The sequence below is a fragment of the Aristolochia californica genome, unplaced genomic scaffold (genome assembly GCF_029961685.1).
Source record: "Aristolochia californica isolate CCGP_79_NKW_82.1479 unplaced genomic scaffold, dmAriCali1.0.hap1 SCAF_7, whole genome shotgun sequence".
Taxonomy (NCBI): Eukaryota; Viridiplantae; Streptophyta; class Magnoliopsida; order Piperales; family Aristolochiaceae; genus Aristolochia; species Aristolochia californica.
Genome location: NW_027182268.1, coordinates 40,215,977 through 40,234,903, shown reverse-complemented (window position 1 = coordinate 40,234,903; position 18,927 = coordinate 40,215,977). Strand labels below are relative to the sequence as shown.

Genomic DNA, 18,927 nt, shown 5'->3' with positions numbered 1-18,927 from the left:
GTAGAGGTGAAAGGAAGTGTGTGCACTATGGACGAAATTATTACCATCCTGATAGAGTTTGGGATAAGTTTGATAAGCCGGTTTGGGCTAACCAAAGCTCTCATGGTGATAGTGGAGTTGCAGAGACTAAGACTATTATGAGTCTCAAAGAAGAAATGAAGAAAATTATGTGGAGGTTTGAGTCAGATTCAGCAGCTCCAGCAACTTCACAGACAAGCTAACCCTCCGGTGCTGGTGCCACTCTGGCTTAATCAGGTATATCCACATTTCATGTTTCTCCTAGTGATAAGTGGTCATTAACTCAAGTGCCTTATACACATGACAAGTATGTCTTCTGTTTTCACCTCCCTTTCTATGCCACCATCCTTTTCTTATGTTACATTATCAAATGGGTTTTTGTCTCGTATCAATGGTCAAGGAGTAGTTTCAAGATACATCATCTTTGTGATTGTCATCCGTTTTGTTTTACCCTAAATTTCCTATTCCTATATCAACTTACTGAATAGTTACATTGATCAACCACGTTCTTCCCATTTAAGTGTTTTTCATGACCTTACAATGAAGAGGCCGACTGGTGGGGGATTTGATAAGGATGGTTTATACTATTTAGACAAGGTCACGAATCACAGCTCCGAAGTATTTCAATCATCAATTTCTCCATATCAATGGAATTTGTGTATTGGTCATCTATCTCCAACAAAGATTCACTTACTTTTTCCTTCAATGAGTCTCTCACTTTTCTTTGACTATGAAGCATGTGAACTAGGCAAGCATCATCATTGAGTCTTACCTTCAAGAGTCAATAAAAGAACTTCAAATCATTTTCTCCTTAGTGCATTATGATGTATGGGGCCCATGTAAGGTGCCAAGACCATTTTGTTACAAGTTTTTTTAAGTCCTTTTTAGATAATTATAATCGAAGTAGTTGGATTTACTTGATGAAAGAAAAGTATGAAATTATTAATGTATTCAGATCTTTTTTCAATGAAATAAAAGCCCAATTTGATGTTTTAATTCGTATTCTTTGTTCTGATAATATTGTTGAATATATGAATCACCAGTTTGATGTGTTTTGTGGTGAGAATAGAACTGTTCATCAGTTATCATTTCTTTATACTCCACAACAGAATGGAGTGATCGAGGGGGAAAATAGGCACATACTTCATGTCAACTGTATCATTTTATTTCAAATGAATGTCCTTAAGAGCTTATGAGGAGAATATGTGTTAATTGCTTGTTACTTAATCAAACATACGCCTTCATCTGTCTTAGAAGGTAGGACTCCAATTCAAGTTTTAAAGTCTGATATTCAAGTGTTTTCATTGGTTCCTCATATATCTAGTTGTGTGTGTTTTGTTCATTCAAATACTTCCTCTACAAACAAATTTATCTCCTCGGTCTATCAAGTGCATTTTCTTAGGTTACTCTCGATAGAAAAAGAGCTATAAGTGTTAGCATCCAGCTTGGAAGAAATGTGTGCATCTATTGACATAACCTTCTTTAAAGATGTGCCATTTTATGCTATATCAAATGAGAAGCAGTCTCATACTAAATATTCATGTCCCTTAGTCCCTCTTCATGTTCCCATGGTTGATGAATCACTGCCACTAATAGAAACAAAAAACAAGAAGCCATTGCAGGTGTATCAGAGAAGAACTAAGAATACTTCACAAGGATCAACTCCCTCAACTTCACCCCCTTCAGCTAAGACTCCTATCTGGGGTATGGTCTTCTATTCATCATCCTTTGTAGAGATTAGTCATTTTTAAGCAACGTACTCCTTCATATCAATATTTTGTTACTTCTCTGTCTAGCGTACTTGTTCTTAAAAATGCTCAGGAGGCCTTAAGTCTCCAAAGTGGAAATAAACAATGGATGATGAAATGGAGGCATTGATTTTCCATCAAACATGGAAACTATGCAATTCACCAGAAGGGATTATATTGTTGGATGCATATGGGTATATATTGTCAAATATAATCCTATTGGAATGGCAAAAAGGTATAAAGGCTCGTCTAGTAGCTAAACAATATACCCAAATGTATGGTATGATAATCAAGAGATTTTTTCACCTATGTCCTGCATAAGCTCAATTCGCATCTTAATATTTGTGGCAAGGAATCTAGGCTGGTCGTTGTTTCAGTTGGACATTATAAATGTGCTCAGTCACGGAGATTTGGAGGAATAAGTTTACACGAAGAAAACCCCTAGATATATTGCTTAGGGAGAGAAAGGGAAAGTGTGTAAGTTGAACAAGGCTATTTATATGCTAAAACAAAATCCCAGAGCCTAGTTTGATAAGTTCATCAAGGTTGTGATGTCCTTTGATTTTGTGCATAGTCATTCGGACCATTCAGTATTCACATATAATAGGGATACGAGTGTCATCATCTTGATTGTGTAAGTAGACGACAAAGTTATTTTTGGCAATGAATTGCAGGGGATTGAGACTATTAAAGCTCACTTAAAGTTTCATTTTTAAATGAAGGGCAGCTCAAGTATTTTTTGGGCATACAAGTGGCAAGAAGCAAGTTAGGGGTAGTTCTCTCAAAAAAGAAAATCTATTACTGATCTGGTTAGTGAAACTTGGCCACTTTTAATAAAGCCAGTAGACACATTGATGGAAGTTAACTTAGATCTACATGACAAACAAAATCCTATTTTGCATGATAAGATTCAGTACAAGAGATTAATGGGTAAGTTGACATATACTACTGTAAAAATTAAGATTTGGGTGAAGAAAGAGGGGAAAATTGAAAGGAAAAGGAGAAAGGAGAAGGAGAAGGAGAAATTTCAGAAGAGCCTGGAAGGCTTCCTTGGAAACAGTGCACGAATTCCAAGACTTCTTTATAAGGTGTTTTGAGTTACAAATTACAAAAATGCTCCTATACACTTAATAAACCTTAATCTCCTTATCCCTAACTACATATCCTATGTACATGAAAATTTAACCACTGATATAATTTAACATGAAGAACAAGATTACATAAAGAAAATTAACATAGAGGTGGTAAAATTACCAAAATACCCCTGATTTTATTTTCTAACAACTACAATGAAAAGGCCTAATATTTCATATAAAGTGAGAGTCATTACTTAGTTTATGGAAAGCCCTAGAAGAGTGCATTTAGAAGCAATGTATAGAATTCTTCGATATCTAAAGGTTGGACCAGGAAATGGATTGCACCAAGAAAGAGAAAGAGTGCACTAGAGAGCGAGCTTGCGCTTACAGGTTTGAGGACCAAGGCACATGACTAAAAGCAAAAGGTTTGGGTATGCCTTGTGCCCTTCAAGCATAGCAAAGCATTGGTCCGGTCCTTAAGTCAACATGTCAATTGCAAATCCAACATTTAGCTATCCACTTGTGCCTACAGGAAGCACAAAGAGCTAAGCCACCAACTTAGAGGCAAAGGTTATACCTCAGAAAGTCAGCAAAGCAAAGGTTCCCTATGCATTATATCATTTTGGTCGAGTAACAACTTCTAAGGAAGGCCTTCATTCTCTGTCTCATGGGAATTTGGATATTAAAGGTGTTTTCTTATGTCGATTATGCTAGGTCTAAGATAGACAAATGATCAACAAATGAGTATTGTACCTTTGTTGGGTTGCAGCTTAGTCACATGGAAGAGCGAAAAAGCAGACCATAGTGGTTTGTTCTAGTGTAAGACGGAGTACTGTGTCATGGCTCATTCGGCATGTGAACTTATGGGGATAAAATTATTAATTGAAGAGTTTGGTTTTAAGGTGGAGAAGCCAATGATTATGGGGTGAAATAATCAGGCCACTATATCGATTGCTAGTAATCTGGTAATGCCATAACAGGACTAAACATATTGAGGTAGATTTTCACTTTACTAGAGAGAAAGTAATGGGTGGACAGATTTTGACTCCTCATGCCTGATCCCCTGAATAACTCAAAGATGTTTTCACTATCTTTTGCAACAAGCTAGGGTTTTTTTATATATACGCTCCAGCTTGAGGTGGAGTGTCGAAATTTTTTGAAATATTTTGAAAAGAACCATCAAGTTTGTTAAATCACTATCAGTAAATAGCTGAGATTGATCATCAATGTTTGCATTTATTGGATTCAAACTGGCACAAAATGTAGAAAGAAATAAACAGAGCACTAGTTAATGGATATATGAATCATATGTATGTACGCAATCAAGGAGCATATACATAAAAAGGTATACATAGCAAAACATAAACAGAAGAGGCCAAATATACAATTTCAACATGTACAGATAAGAAGCCCATCAACTTAGATGAACTCAAACGCTTAACTGGCATTCAAACTACTTTGGCACAAGACTATACCAGGGTAATACCCTAACATTCTACAAGTAAACAACAGCCAAGTTCTCACCTCCAAAACCTCGACAATATCAATACAGATAAACGGATTTGAAACATATTGGGCCCACAAGTTAAGGATGATAGGGGAGAGAATTGGTTCCACAGATCCCACTGATTCATAACCTAACATAACAATGCAAATACAATATTTATACAATATAATAATAGCAAATTAAGTTGTGTATATAGTAAACATTATTAAAAAAATCTCTCCAGCTTAAAAAACTGAATCTGTCTAAATGGGATATGATTAGCACAAAGACATTCAATTCACGAGGGAAGCAAATACTTTCTGTGTCTATTTTTTTTTCTTTTTTATTCTTTTTGAAGATGAGGTACAGTCTTAGTCAATGATGGAAACAAGCCAACTCCTCAAGGTGAAGGGCCTATGATGCTCAACAGTATAAGCAATCGCATACCTCAAAAGGAATAACTGTAGCACAATATTTGCCAGAACCATTATCAATATGAAGCAGGGTTTTCCTACCAGGAATCGGAAACCAACTCAGGTTCTTCAAAACCCAGGTCAGGTCACCCAAGTCGAGTCAGATCACCCGGAGTCCAGAGCTGGACTCGAGGCAAGTCAGAGGGGAGTTGCCCCAAAACAAAAGGGGCGAGTCCCACCCCCCGAACCTGCCACCTTGAAAAACCAAGCTGACCCAACCAAGTCACAGGCCGACTTGCCGGCTCAGAAATCCATGGTATAAAGTAGTAGAATTTTCTTCACTCACGACAAACCTGCCTTAACTGCTGCTTGCAGAGCCTCTAGTACCAGATGCAGTGTTTCATCAGATGCCTGTAAGACAACAACATGCAGGGTGAAACTTGTAACTTTACAAGAAGAATACATAGATGAATGTACAAAGATAACAATGCCTAACCTGCTTAAGAAGATCTGTTAGAGAAGAAAGTAAATTAATTATTTGAGATTGTACACTTCGATGTGATGCAGATAATAGCTGGGTTATCGCTCGACAAGCCCCTACTTTTACTGGTGGAGGACTATCACCAAGATAACCAATCCAGAAGAATCAGGAATATCAACCACATAACAAATACATATAAGCCAGAACTTCCCTCTTAAGTAAATAAATATAAGACAATATCCAAATAGCAATATTAGCATCTGAACTGCTTACACATCCAAAGCAATTGCTGCTATAGCTGCAAACAAAAATTGATCAAGTACTCTTGGGCTTAACTGCAAAATTTACAGAAGCCAGTTTGAGCATATTCAGAACAAAGTCTACTCAAAAGCAAAAATCTGATGTTAAACTGTTACCACAGGTGAAAGCTTCGCAACTGCAGCAAATGCCCGTGCATGAAGAAAGGGTGCTTCAATCAACCCTTTATAAAGAGTTAGCAGCTAGTTAACAAGAAACTCAAGAATAAAACAATAAAGACATGATTGATAGCAGACCGAGCATGTCACACCTGGTCCTGTCTCTCCAGGAAACATCAGCTCTATAAGATCCCTCAATTTGCATTTGGCTGACTCTGAAATCTTTCAGAAGTTGTTTTAATGTCAGTACATGAAACTCTTAACAGTTTTCAGTACACAAAAGCAATTCACAGGTAGAGCTTTCCCTTGGTGGTGACAAAATAATAAACCAATAGGCATGAAATCAAAAACATAATACTGGTGATCGTTGCAAGTCAAAGAAAAGATAGCCAACCTCTTCTGCAAACAGTGGCTCTGAGAGACAACACAGAGCCAAAATGCATGCCTCTTGTAACTGTTACAATATAAGTTGCAGCTGAGCATAAGTACATAGAAAAGAGTGCCAGCACCTCAAGATGGCAGAAAATAGTAAAATCTCACACTCAGCACATGCACAGTATAAAATTTGTCCCATAAGCATGCAGATGGCTTGTAGCTAAAAAACATGAAGAACAGATAACCCTAAAGATTCAACCAAAAGTAGCTCAACAATCTTTTTTTGTCCATCATTAAATTTTTCATTAAGTCCATTTGAAGCAATTGTCTTTACCGCTTGCGCATGAAGTTTCTACTATTGCACTAGTCCATTCAAAGTTGTAGAAGAGGAAAAAGAAGAAATTGAGAAGTGCAGCAGTCCCCGAATGAGGAAAACTGCCCCAGTAAATCTATTCCAGCAACCAAAATTAGGGCAAGTCATGCCCTATTAACTTAATTACACCACCAGGAAAATAAAGGACTAAGATACCCTCAGGTTTATATAGTAAAATAAGCCACAAAAAAAAGTTAAGACACAAAAATACCCCCTTAGTGATACAGCAGTAAACATAAAAGAACAGAAAGGAAAATATAACACTAAAGCCGATCTCTTGTTTGTCCCCCTCAAGCTAGGACAAAGATATCAAGCAGCCCAAGTTTGTCACACAATGTAGTTAAAGGTTTCTTCAAGAGAGATTTAGTGAAGATATCACCAAGTTGATCAGCCGATCAGACAAGAGGTGTAACTATTTTTCCACTCACCACAGCTTCTAATAAAATGACAATCCACTTCCATATGTTTAGCCCTCTCATGAAAAGCAAGATTGCTAGCAATAAGGTAGCTATTTGATTATCATAGAACATCTTCATTGGACCACATATAGGAAACCCAAAATCTATCATCAATGATTTAACCTAGATTAATGCACAAGCTAGGCCACAGCCTTATCCTCAGCTTGATCTAGCAACAGTTGTTTGTTTCTTACTTTTCCAAATAACCAAAATGAAGAGCAGTCACCTCCGTAGTGTTGGAATCCGCAATGCCAACTGGTCCAACATAGGAAAGAATAGTCTCTCCACTATGATTCTTGAATAACCCCCCCCCCCCCCCCCCCGCACCGGCCGGTCTGGGGCATCCCAGAGCGCTACCGTTGAAATTTAGCTTAATGCAGTCACTAGGGGGAGGCTCCAACTCTGCCATGATCAAAATCTTCTGGGGACCCGCCATGTGGGCTAGAAGACACCAATTTCATCGAAGAGAGACACCGGCCTGAGGAGCAACTTCCTTTCTAGTGTGGACCCAGCTGGAAACCATACCCACAACGCAAGAGACAGTACTATCCAGATTGCTGAACTTGGAATTGAATCTCCGACTATCTCTCTTTGAGTCATAGACACCAAGGGATATGAGGAAGGCAAGGAGAGCAAAAGCTTGCCAATTTTAGGAAGGTGAATCCCCAACACCATATGAAAAGTGTTAAATAGATCCTGATGGAAGCCCACTTGAATGCCAATTTTCTGGAACACTACCACGAAAAACCATAGTGCAGAAGAACATGTTGTACTAACTTCTCACATATGCCACAGAGGGGGCAAGTACTATCCGGGGTGGTGAAGCCTCTCCTGGGAAGATTGTCTACCATGAGGATTTGCTCTTTGATGGTTATCCAAATAAAGAATTTAACTTTGTTAGGCACTGAGTCTCCGGGCGAGATTTGCCTTGTGCTTTGGCAAACTGGGGACAACTTCCCTGCTGTGGGAATAGGCTGAAGCCACTGTGAATATACCACTGAAGCTAGGCATCCAAATCAGTTTATCTGGCACTCACTCTCGAAGGATAGTACCACTGAGACTGGAAGAAGCGAGCAGAAGGCTAGAGCTTCATCATCATTCAAGCTTCTGCGGAAGAGAAGACTCCAAGAATGATTACTCCAAGATTCCGCTACCGAGCATGGTAGGTCTATAGCAATCCTGGACAGCCCTGGGTATTCCTTAGAGAGGGGACGGGAACCACACCACTCATCAGCCCAAAACAAAAGAGTCCTCCCATTTCCTGGGTCAAAGGAGGTCACGGCCTTGAAGGTTGGAAGCAACTTATAAATAGATTTCCAAATCGGGGATAGACGACTGGGAGCGCCTCCCTCTCTCCACCAAAGCCCTGGAATCTGAAGATAGTAGCACTCCATATTCCTCCACAAATTTCTATGGTTGGCATTAAGGTTCCAAATCCAATTAAGCAGGAGGGCATTATTCATATCCTTTGTAGGTCTTATGCCCAACCCATCCCTATCCCGAGGCAAACAAATATCCTTCCAACTAAGCAAATGATATCTAAAAGTGTCTTCTGAACTTCTCCATAGGAAGTGACGGCGAATAGCATCAATCTTTGAGCACACAGAGGTTGGACACTTAATAAAAAACAAGAGATAATTTGGCAGGCCAGCCAAGCAAGACTTTAACAGAGTGAGTCTACCCGTTGTGGATAGGAGCTTACCTTGCCAAGTTGCTAATTGATTCTCAAATTTCTTGATAAGAGGAGACCAATGCCTAGCCGTGGGACGAGAATCAAAAAGTGGGAGACCCAAATATGTAGTTGGCGTGCTCTTCAGAGAGCATCCCAAGAAATCAGCCATATCTCTAAGCAAATGGTGTCATCCGCAAACTAAAAAATAGGAATATCAAAAGCCGTTGAATCCTCTGTGGGGAGAAGCCACCCAAATCCCTTGGCCGAATAAATCAGAGAGGAGAGATATTCAGCTACCACATTGAAAAGCAGAGGAGACAGGATCCCCCTGACAGATGCCCCGGGTGCCTTTAAAGTAACCACACACTGTACCATTCGGAAGCACCGAATAACTAGCCGAGGAGATACAACTTTGAATCCAAAACCTCCACTTAATACCAAATCTCATTCTTTCCAAAAAGAATATCAAGAAGTTTCCAATTAACTATGTCAAATACCTTTTCAGAATCTAGCTTGAGAACAAATCTGGGAAGCTTCAAGGTCTTGAAATGATGCAGATTGCAGAAGCTCATGATAAGCCATGGCAGAATCCAGGATGTTCTTCTCTTTAATGAAGGCATTCTGCCCCTAGTGGATAACAATCGGAAGAACCACTCGGAGACGATTGGCAAAAAGACGTGCAATAATTTTATAGGTGCGGGTGGTGAGGCAGATAAGCCGAAATAAGTATTTGACAATTTGAAAAGCATTACTAGCTTTTCCTGGGATACAAATTTCCAACTAGGGGCAGTAACCGGATCTTAATGTAGCTCATCTTTATTAACAAAATCACATTGTTCTAAATGTTAGGTGAAGAGGCTGAGGAACCTTGCTCGATAACATGATTTGCCCATTTTGGCCACCCAAATCTATCCCAGCACTTCTCTGACACGTGGCTGGTTCGATCACAATGAATACAAGGCTGAATTTGAAAACCTCACCTTGATTGTGACCTCTTCCCCTCTAAGTACCACCATGCCTCTACCAGTATGAGTATAATTAATATGTAGGACTGAAGACCTGTCTCCTTTGGTTGTCACATCAGAGGTAGGAACCACTACAGACTATGCTCTCAACAAACTTGCACAAGTCTCTCCAAAAGATGGGGATGTGGTGCTAGTTAATAAGTGTGCTCAAACTGCTTCATATTCTACTCTAGTAGCATTCGAGAGACTAAACACCCTAATAGTTTCTCTCTGTTTGTCAAGTTCCTTCTCATCAAGCAATAACAAATGATATTTTTTTTTATAAAGATGTATTTATATTATTATTATTTTTTTTAGAGGGGCGTGGCACAATTTGAACTCGCGACCTGACACACCTAATGTAAACAGAATACCACTAGACCAAACGACCTTAGGTAAGATGTATTTATATTAACAAGAGAAAAATTACAAAGGAGGGTTCAGATCCCTAACAAGCAATAATAGATGATACAGAATCAACTCATGTCATATAGCTTCAATTTCACCAATAAACTCATTCATGTACCTATCACCTCTCTTCACTATGAATAATTTGGTATACAACTCAAATATTCTTTATATATTACTTGATTATGAAAACCTCTTCTGCAAATTCAACCATATTTCCCTAGCAATCTTATGGAACACTGCCTGGTTTACAATTTGAGATTCCCTGTCGTTCAATAACCAAGACATCACTGTGTAATTGTTAGTTTACCACTCCTCTGCCTTGGTTTGAGGGGGATCTGCAGTCACAAATTTCAGCTTCTTCCTAGACCCAAGCAAAATTTGAACTACCTACACCCAAACCACAATTCGTATTGTTCAACTTTACCAAAGTAATCTGAGTAATATTATTCTTCTTCTCATCCCCTTTTGCTGGCTTTGTATCGCTGGACTCAGCCACAACTCCACTCACATAAAAACACAATCCTTAAATAATACTAGTAATACTAGTAACAGGCAAAAATTAACACTTGAGCAACAATATATGAAACAAATAGGACAGTTAAGGATTCTGTAGTACTCAAACAGCATAAATAGATAGGCAGGCTCATAAAACAACCCTCTCAAACACCTTGAATATTCATCTAGAGGGCAGGCTTGAAACAATGCTTAGAATGTGAGTTAGACACTTGAACCATTTCCAAAAGACAATGGAATCATCACAGGATAAATCTGGTTGGAGCGCAATGATTCTCTGTTGCAGGTCAAAGAAAAGAAAGAGGGAGAAATGAGGGAAATCAAACAAAAGGAATGTTTGAAAATCAGCCTACCGGAGCTATGATATTATAGAAGTGAAAAAGAGGAAATTGAGAAGTGTAGCACTCTCTGGATGAGGAAAACTGCCCGCATAAATCTATTCCAGCAACTGAAATTAGGGCAAATCACACCCTATTAACTTCAATACACCATCTGAAAAACAAAAGACTAAGGCACCCTCAGGTTTACATAGTAAAATACATCACTTTAAGTTAAGTGACAAAAACACCCCTTCATGACAGCATTAAACATAAAACAACAGAAAGGAAAATATTACACTAATACCACTCTTAAAGATTTGCTTATGACGTTTTAAAAAAAAAAAAAAAAAAGATTTGCTTATGAAGTTGCCATTACTTTTACTATTCTTTCTGAACTAGTTAAATATATAACAAATCTTGAATTATGCAGACCCCTTAAGTTTATAGATGATTGCGCATCATATATCACCACATTAACAGATTTATCACCAAAATTTGAGATACTACCATCCAGGAGAACTGCCAATCTTTTCTAACTTTCACCGGTATTTAAAAATAAACAAATAAATCAATATATGAACAACTCATCATGACTGTGGCTTCTACTACTTAACTGTAATCAACTTGCACACATTAACCAGAGAAGGTGATTATTGGTTTCACAAAACCTAGACAAATATATTTGCCAAAAACACCTCAGTCAATGAACCAATATCCAACTGTCCATCGAGCTACATGGAATTAATTTGAGGTTCTGGTTCAAGCCTCAGTTGTGACTGTTAGTGTGTTCGCCTCATAAAGGAAACATAGCAGAGGTAGAACAAGAAAACCAATCAGACTATTAAAAAAATACGTTATACTTAAAATAAACTCACTCGCCACCACTCTGTGGATCCAGCAGCTCTTGCTTGGCAGGAATCATTAAATCGCCTCTTAGCAGCTTCTATTATTACATTTATCCCATCAGTTCCATAAGTGGTAATCACCTCTTCCAATAGCAAAGCCCCTAAAAAAGCACCACCCATTAATGGCACAATAACCGTAGCATACTTGGAAGATAAGGGAACTATTTTCTTTTTTTTTTTTTTTTTTTTTGGGTGGGGGGGGGTGGAGTGGCAACTCTAAATGGATGTTTGATGCAAATAAAACATTTGGAGCTTACTGCAAGTAAAATAATAAAAAAAATTCACTGAGCTGCATTTACCTGCCTCAGGAACATGGCTTACCAAGTAGCAGTACAGCTTTACAATAGGTCCAATATATTAAGATTTCTAGAAAAACCTGCTCTTTCACCCCCAAGAAGAGCAGTTTTTACCTCCACTGAAAGGAACTCATTGAAGGAAGCTAGAAACTACTTAATATATGAAGCCTTGTCAAAGAAATGCTTCGGGAGTAAAAAATGCAGCCCTACCATACCCATTAGAACACTAGCACGGCTATAACTAATGTGGCATATTGTGAACCAGAATTCCACTTTGAGGGTTCACTTTTCTAATTTTCCTCTCTTATACCTCATTTCTTTTACAGTTACATCACATATTGTCTTCCAAAGAAAAACAACATTAAATTAAACTGCAAAAATCTCAGATGAGGTACCAACTAGATATCACAATTGCCATGGCAAAGAAAACAACTAAACCTCAAAGTAGAAAGTATTGATTTAAAAAGCTCGCAGACATTAATTTACATCTTGCGGCACCCTGACACTCCATATCCTTGTCACATGCAAACTATAAACAAAATGTCGAACAAGAGAATAACATTAAATAAGACAAATTTCGCCCAAAACTATGAAAAGCAAAATACAATTCTTGCAAAGGTGGGCCCTATTTCGGTTGCAAAATACTAATAATAACAATAAATCATCCTTTCTTTTGCCCCTAAGTTAATGCTAAATCATCCAAAACTGAGATATAAAGCCCTAATGCTAACACAATCCAGCACATAACTAAGAAACAACTTTGTCCTCGTAATGCTTACCAGACACACGACAACTATAAGTAACATCTTCCTCATCTGCAACATACTGGTTAGCATCTAATGACCAAGTATGCACCTATACAACCAGTAACATAAGTAAAATGAGAACCACAAGTAGCGAGATAATAACTGCACAGAAGATCAATAGATAAAGTAACCCGCAAATAAGTCAATGCACATCACAAACCCAGCAACATAAAGCTGGTCATTACAAGCAAAGATGCTAACAGTATCTATACAAAGAATCCAAAGACTAGTTACATGATTACATTTATTGTGTCAATATACTCTTAAATGCATCTGGTACACATTATGCAGAACATCTCATCAATTTAAAAATTGGGTGGTTGAAACAACTGTTAAACTCAACACTGATCAGTCACCAGGACAGGGCCACATCATCCATTTAATGACATGGCTGAGGTCCTAGGTCTGTGCCAACCCAGCCAAACCAAGCAGAGTTCAGTGTATTAGAGCAAAAAAGGTGAAACTAAGCATCAGAAAACAAGTTACAATCACATAAATAGTTCATTACAGCATTTCAGGATAAAATAATCTGTGGTTGCCTAGGGTTAGCAATTTAGCCAATTGCCCATAGTAATTTTTTTGTTCATCATGTTTTAACTCCTCATTTATGGATATCAAATAAAATTTCTCTGGGCAAGATAACTGGTTTACCCAATTATCCCACTATCATATGTATGGAGGGGCAGTAGTAATTTCCAATCCCTCCCTTTCAGAGTATAAGAAAAAGAACCTCTCCTTATGTAATGGATAATTTCAATTTTAAAGAATTGATAGCTTAATATGACTTAATGATATACTTAACTCTTAACATTTTAACATGTTTTTACCATTTTTTTATTACTTTTTTTGGAAACTTTCTGTTTTATTTTTATTTTTTTTATTTTTTTTTAGTAGAAGGTGTAAAAACTATTAAGAAGAGTGAAGAGTACAATACCTGGCTAAAGAGGGTTTTACTCAACTTTCTGTTATTACTTTACGATTATATGTTTTCATAAATTTTTATCATTATTTTATCTTTTAAACTTTTACTCATCCATCTATTTATCCATTTACCCATGGGTAATCAGATAAATAGATAAGTAATAAAACACGTATTACCCATCCTGAATGAAAAGAGTAAAGGAACATATTTTGGGCAAACGAAATGCAGAATGGAATAACCCATACCCACTGCAAATCTAACCCATCTTCAGCCCTATAGTTGCCCAGTGATAGCAACAGACAATAATCTATGGCAGGACAGAATGATCCAGCAGTGGACAATAAGAACAGATTGAGAAGATGTCTTCCAGTCAAAAACAACTTAGAAGATACCATTACATTAAAAAGAAAAAAGAAAAGCAAGACAAGACAAATAAAACTAAAGCAAAAACAACAAAAATCACAAGAACTTCTACTAGTACCACCATCACTAATACTAGAAGGTCTGCTAGATAATAGAGACACACACAAAACCACGAGTTTTACTTTAGCACTTCCTATTCTACAGTCTTGTTTCTTTGATTTTTTTTTATAAAGCTTTTTTCTTTGTTCTAACAGGTCTCTGTATTTGATTAATATTTTCTAAAAGGAGTTTGGGCTGACTTATACATATTTTGAAAATATTTGGTCTAATTTTAAGTTAGTAAAACTGTTCGGGAAATTGAAAGTCCTAATTCTAGTAAATTTCAGTATAAAAGTAATAACATGAAAACTGAGAAAGCCAATCCCTTATGCAAACAACACATTTATCTCTTTCAAAATAAACTTTTGAACTTTCATGATTTTGAAAATCCTTTTCAATGTCAAGTGCAAATGTAATGAAAATAAATCTAATTAGTTTCTCAATAGTTTTACCCATGGTTTTCCAACTCACCAGCTCAACCTGCAACTCATCTGGGTTGCCAGATCTGAGGAGCGGGTCAGTTGATCAGCAAAAGACTCACCCCGACTAATCCAACCAGCCCTAAATCAACAGAGTTGACTGGGTCTTGCAGAGACCTCAGGGCGGGTCGATTCCCTGATTGATCAATTTACAACAACTTTGTGGGAAAACCCTACTAACTTAAATCTTCTCTCCTCCAAAGTCTCTGTGTTCGCCAATACCAGTACTGTGTTTGGCATTGTCTTTGTGGGATTTTTCAATGGAAAACCCTACTCTCCCAAATCTTCTCCCCAGGTGTCTATGTGTTCTCCATAGCTATACTGTGTTTTCTAACCAAAGAAGAGTATGTTTAGAGGCTTTTAAGATTTTCAGGGAGGAAGATCCATGCAGCTTCTTTTCTTGACACCTCATTGGAAGATGATTTCAGTGCCGTCTAAAACTTGGAGCTTCTTCATCATTTGAACTTCATTGGAACTGTAATTAGCTGCTCAGAGGGATCGGTTGCTTCTTGGGTTCCTCAGGATAAATTAGAAGACGAAATTTTGATTTGAAAACTGTTTGTTTGCTTGATATAAATAGATAGTTGATGAACTCAGGAGACAAAAATTCTTTTAAAAAAAATGGAGATTAAAGGCCAATTGCGCAATAACCTCGGATTACATTTACGACACTTATACAGGGAAAAAAGAAGAATATTGCAATTATGATACTCAATAAAGGCTTCCCATGGAAATTTGAAAATTTCTTCTACCTTTGATGCATAATGTCAATGAAATTTAATGAAATCTTCGTCCAATTTGATTGTTTGACCGAGTCAGACTCTGGACTCAGGAGACTTGACCTGACTCGCCAATCCAACTAAAATTTTCGGAAATCAAGTCAGTTTCCAATTCCATGTCACACAACCATTGTTCTAACTGCACATTTATTCAAAAAAATAGTTCTACTGCATACTTAGTTCTAGTATTTTCTCAATCCTACATACGACTGCTCTCCCAATAAATACAACTGTGCCAAACTAATATAGAGCAACTAGTTGGCAAAGGAAAGAAAGATCCATCAAGAATTTGAGATGAACAAGTAATGTTCACATTGCTGAAGATTTCAGCGTTATTATTCATTGGTGCTCCGCTGTTTCTACCCCTCCTTGGAGACACTGGCCTATTTATCATTGTGTTTTGGACATTGTTGCCAACCTTTCTTGTACTTAGTCATATATTCCCCGTTCCACTAATTCTTTGGCGGACAGGCTTGCTAAACATGAGACCTCCCTTCCTGCAATGGTTGTAATGGGAGGCCCCCTTAGTTTGTAATTTTTTCTCTGTTAATATATTATCACTTTTATAAAAAAAAAAAAAAAGTAATGTTCACATTACTAACAAGCACAAAACAAGTTGTATACCTGTTCCTCTGTCATCTGTAGAAAAGCAATGGTGTAGTATACCAGCTCTGTGATATTATTCCCAATGAGCTGGATCAGTCAAATCCCATGTACAAACTCAATAAGACAATCACAAAAACTATAGCAGGAAAAAAAAATTGAAATGTGAATAAGGAATGTAGTCATCCAAAAAAAAAAGTTTAAAATGGGGGAAAAAAAGGCATATCACCAGTGACTTACATTTACTAATCTGGGTTTAGCCATTGTAGTCAACAAAAACTCAAACAACTGCAAAAAAATTCAAATATGAAACAAAGTAATCAAACACAGTTTTCTACAATGCTTAAAAAAATTAATATACAGTAGTAAAGACTGCAACAAGGATGTACTTGAATTGCAAATGACTCGAGACTTTTTTCTGAGCCATCTGAATCTACTCTTCCTGAGTAGGGATCATCTGTGCCTTGAAGATATGATGATTCGTATACTTTAAGACAAGAAACAAATGTCTGCCATAAAGGTCCAAGGATGGCTGCAGCAATTCCAAAATATCAATACTGCACATCTAGAAAGGTTCAAAAGTTCAACCCAAATGAAGCAAGTGAATGGCACAAAATTTAATATGATCTTACCAGCAAACTCTGCTTCAATAAGGCTGGGGAAGTTCTGAACAAAGTGCATCAGACATTTCAATACCTGAAAACTTAATATATTAATTTTTTTGCCACAGAGAAACTCGTTCTATTCTTTTATCTGAAAACTCTGTCAACAAGTAGGAAGCTCACCTCCATCCTGATATTCCAGTCATCAGGATCTTCAGATTGCACAGGTGGTTGTAAAATAAGTGCAAACTGCTCCATCCATGCTTTGATAGTTGGCATCATCAATTCTACGGTTTCCATCTGAAACAAAAACAGGTTAATCAACTGAACTCAAGTGATCGAGAAACTCCAATCAAGGCCAGAAATTTGCTGTTTTGATCCAGTTGTCCAGGGTAGATAAAAAGGAAAATATCAATGGGGTACCTTATAGATGCCACTCATTGAACCAATCACAGAAGTGCAAGAGGATACTGTAGAAAGTGCTTTTGTCCGCAATGATTTGTCATAGATCTGGGCAAGTAAAGAGACCAAAGTTAATCAAAGACCAGCACATTAAGTAGCTTTAACTTATAGTTTTCTTGCTTACTTCCTTGAGAAAACAGATGCACTATTTTTTTGTGGATAAATTGAATACAGTTAAGTAATCATGTAATCACTCAAAAGCAAAATCATAGCAAGAAAACCTATACACTAACATTAGCTGATGAAATGATGGTGTGCAAGCATGGAAACAGAGCAGGCACTAGTTTGGGCACCAACTTATCATCCAAATCACCAGATATCAGAGCCAGGCATCTTAAAGCTCCTCGAACTGCAGAATACAAATATGTTAGATAATGGAATTATCTTATAATCATTAAAGTCAAACGTGGAAACAAAAATATTAAACAATTCTGAAACCTAATCTAAAAAAAAAAAAACTAAACAATAAAAATTTAAAACAAAAAAAATCAAATGAGATCATTTTAGTACTTCAACAGAGCAAGGATACAAAGAAAACGTTTCTTTATATAGAAATACCAAGAGAATAGCCTCACCTCCATTTATATTGGTCTGATCACCAATCAAATTTAAGAGTAATGGTAGTAACTCGGGCCAATCTTCTGGCCAATCATATTGGGCAATGGACACCACAGCCATGCCAACGGCTGTACAGATTTTCCCATGAGGATCATCCAAAGCTAAGAGCAGATGCTGTCGTATAAGTGACTACATTTGCAATTTCAGTATGGATAAGTAATAGCAGTATAAAGATAAGGACCATAAAAAAATTAAGATTAACGAAAATTAATACTCACAAAAGAGTTCATTACATTAACTATTCAGCTTACAGGTTTCATAAAATTGCATCAAATATTTAGAGAATTAGAGGCAGTGTGTTGTTCCATATGAAATAGGGATGGGCTTTTAAGTATGAATACTTTTTTTTTAAATGATGCTGCATTTTATTAAGAGAGAGCTCAAATGAGCAAATTACAAGTGGGGAAGCCTTCCCAAACGATGAGAGATTGCTCGGAGGTTCCGAATTATGAATACTTATTCGTTGCAAGTGGTAAAAAGTTTTGCATTAATAAAACCAAAGCCTTAGGACTAAACAAAAAACTCCTATGAAAACTACAATGAAGGTAAGACAAAATAAACAAGGAAAAAGATAAAAACCCAATAAAAATTCATAACACCTTTAAACAAGACAATAATGACAAAGTTAATAATCATAACAGTTTATTAAACTAAACTGCTAACACCCCTTTCTGAAGTTTTTTCCTTTTTGAATGTTAACAACCTTTTCTGAAGTTAATTGCAGGTTTTATAATGAAAAGGAAACAATGAGATGACCCGTTTCGAAGAATTGAGTGAACTGTGCCCCCATCGGGCCCGGCATTTCTCATCTCCCGACGTCGTCACCTCCTCTACCCCACCTCCTCGGGTGGGACATGACTCAGCAAACGACGAAGATCAGACATCTCCGAAGAAGCAACAGTGAAAGGGCGACCAGCAGGTGTGGGCCACTACTCCGATCAAGAATGAAGATCAACCAAACCATGAAGACATTGACCCGGGTTGGCAAACAGTTGTCAGTCGCACTTCGAGAAGAAGGATCAGGGTAGAAGGGACGGAGGACTCCTCTGTCTACGAGTTCAGATACGAGAAGTCTTTTGTCTCACTACGGTGATCGTGAGAGAGAAATGGAGAAGCCAACCACATTCTCTCTCACTCTGGGACGAAGAAGTCCTTCGTCTCTCTACCAATCCAAGCCGCCGAAACCTTCATGACCATATTCGACAAGGTCCTGGCCGACAGGACAGGCC

The 18,927-nt window shown here is 37.5% G+C and overlaps 1 protein-coding gene across 1 annotated transcript in view; it reads right to left on the bottom strand.

Moving 5' to 3' along the window:
• The window catches only part of LOC137936405 (uncharacterized), a 45,549-nt gene that overhangs the window by 18,501 nt on the left and 8,121 nt on the right, over positions 1–18,927 (bottom strand). The window contains exons 4-20 of the mRNA XM_068781052.1: positions 17,656–17,827; positions 17,314–17,429; positions 17,042–17,128; positions 16,802–16,918; positions 16,649–16,712; positions 16,406–16,548; positions 16,257–16,304; positions 16,038–16,106; positions 12,745–12,820; positions 11,640–11,770; positions 6,033–6,092; positions 5,791–5,860; positions 5,639–5,703; positions 5,496–5,557; positions 5,238–5,358; positions 5,095–5,152; positions 4,367–4,479 (exon numbers count right to left, since the gene is read on the bottom strand). Of these exons, the coding sequence (XP_068637153.1) occupies positions 4,367–4,479; positions 5,095–5,152; positions 5,238–5,358; positions 5,496–5,557; positions 5,639–5,703; positions 5,791–5,860; positions 6,033–6,092; positions 11,640–11,770; positions 12,745–12,820; positions 16,038–16,106; positions 16,257–16,304; positions 16,406–16,548; positions 16,649–16,712; positions 16,802–16,918; positions 17,042–17,128; positions 17,314–17,429; positions 17,656–17,827 (1,572 nt within the window). The remainder of the gene's footprint in view (positions 1–4,366; positions 4,480–5,094; positions 5,153–5,237; positions 5,359–5,495; positions 5,558–5,638; positions 5,704–5,790; positions 5,861–6,032; positions 6,093–11,639; positions 11,771–12,744; positions 12,821–16,037; positions 16,107–16,256; positions 16,305–16,405; positions 16,549–16,648; positions 16,713–16,801; positions 16,919–17,041; positions 17,129–17,313; positions 17,430–17,655; positions 17,828–18,927) is intronic.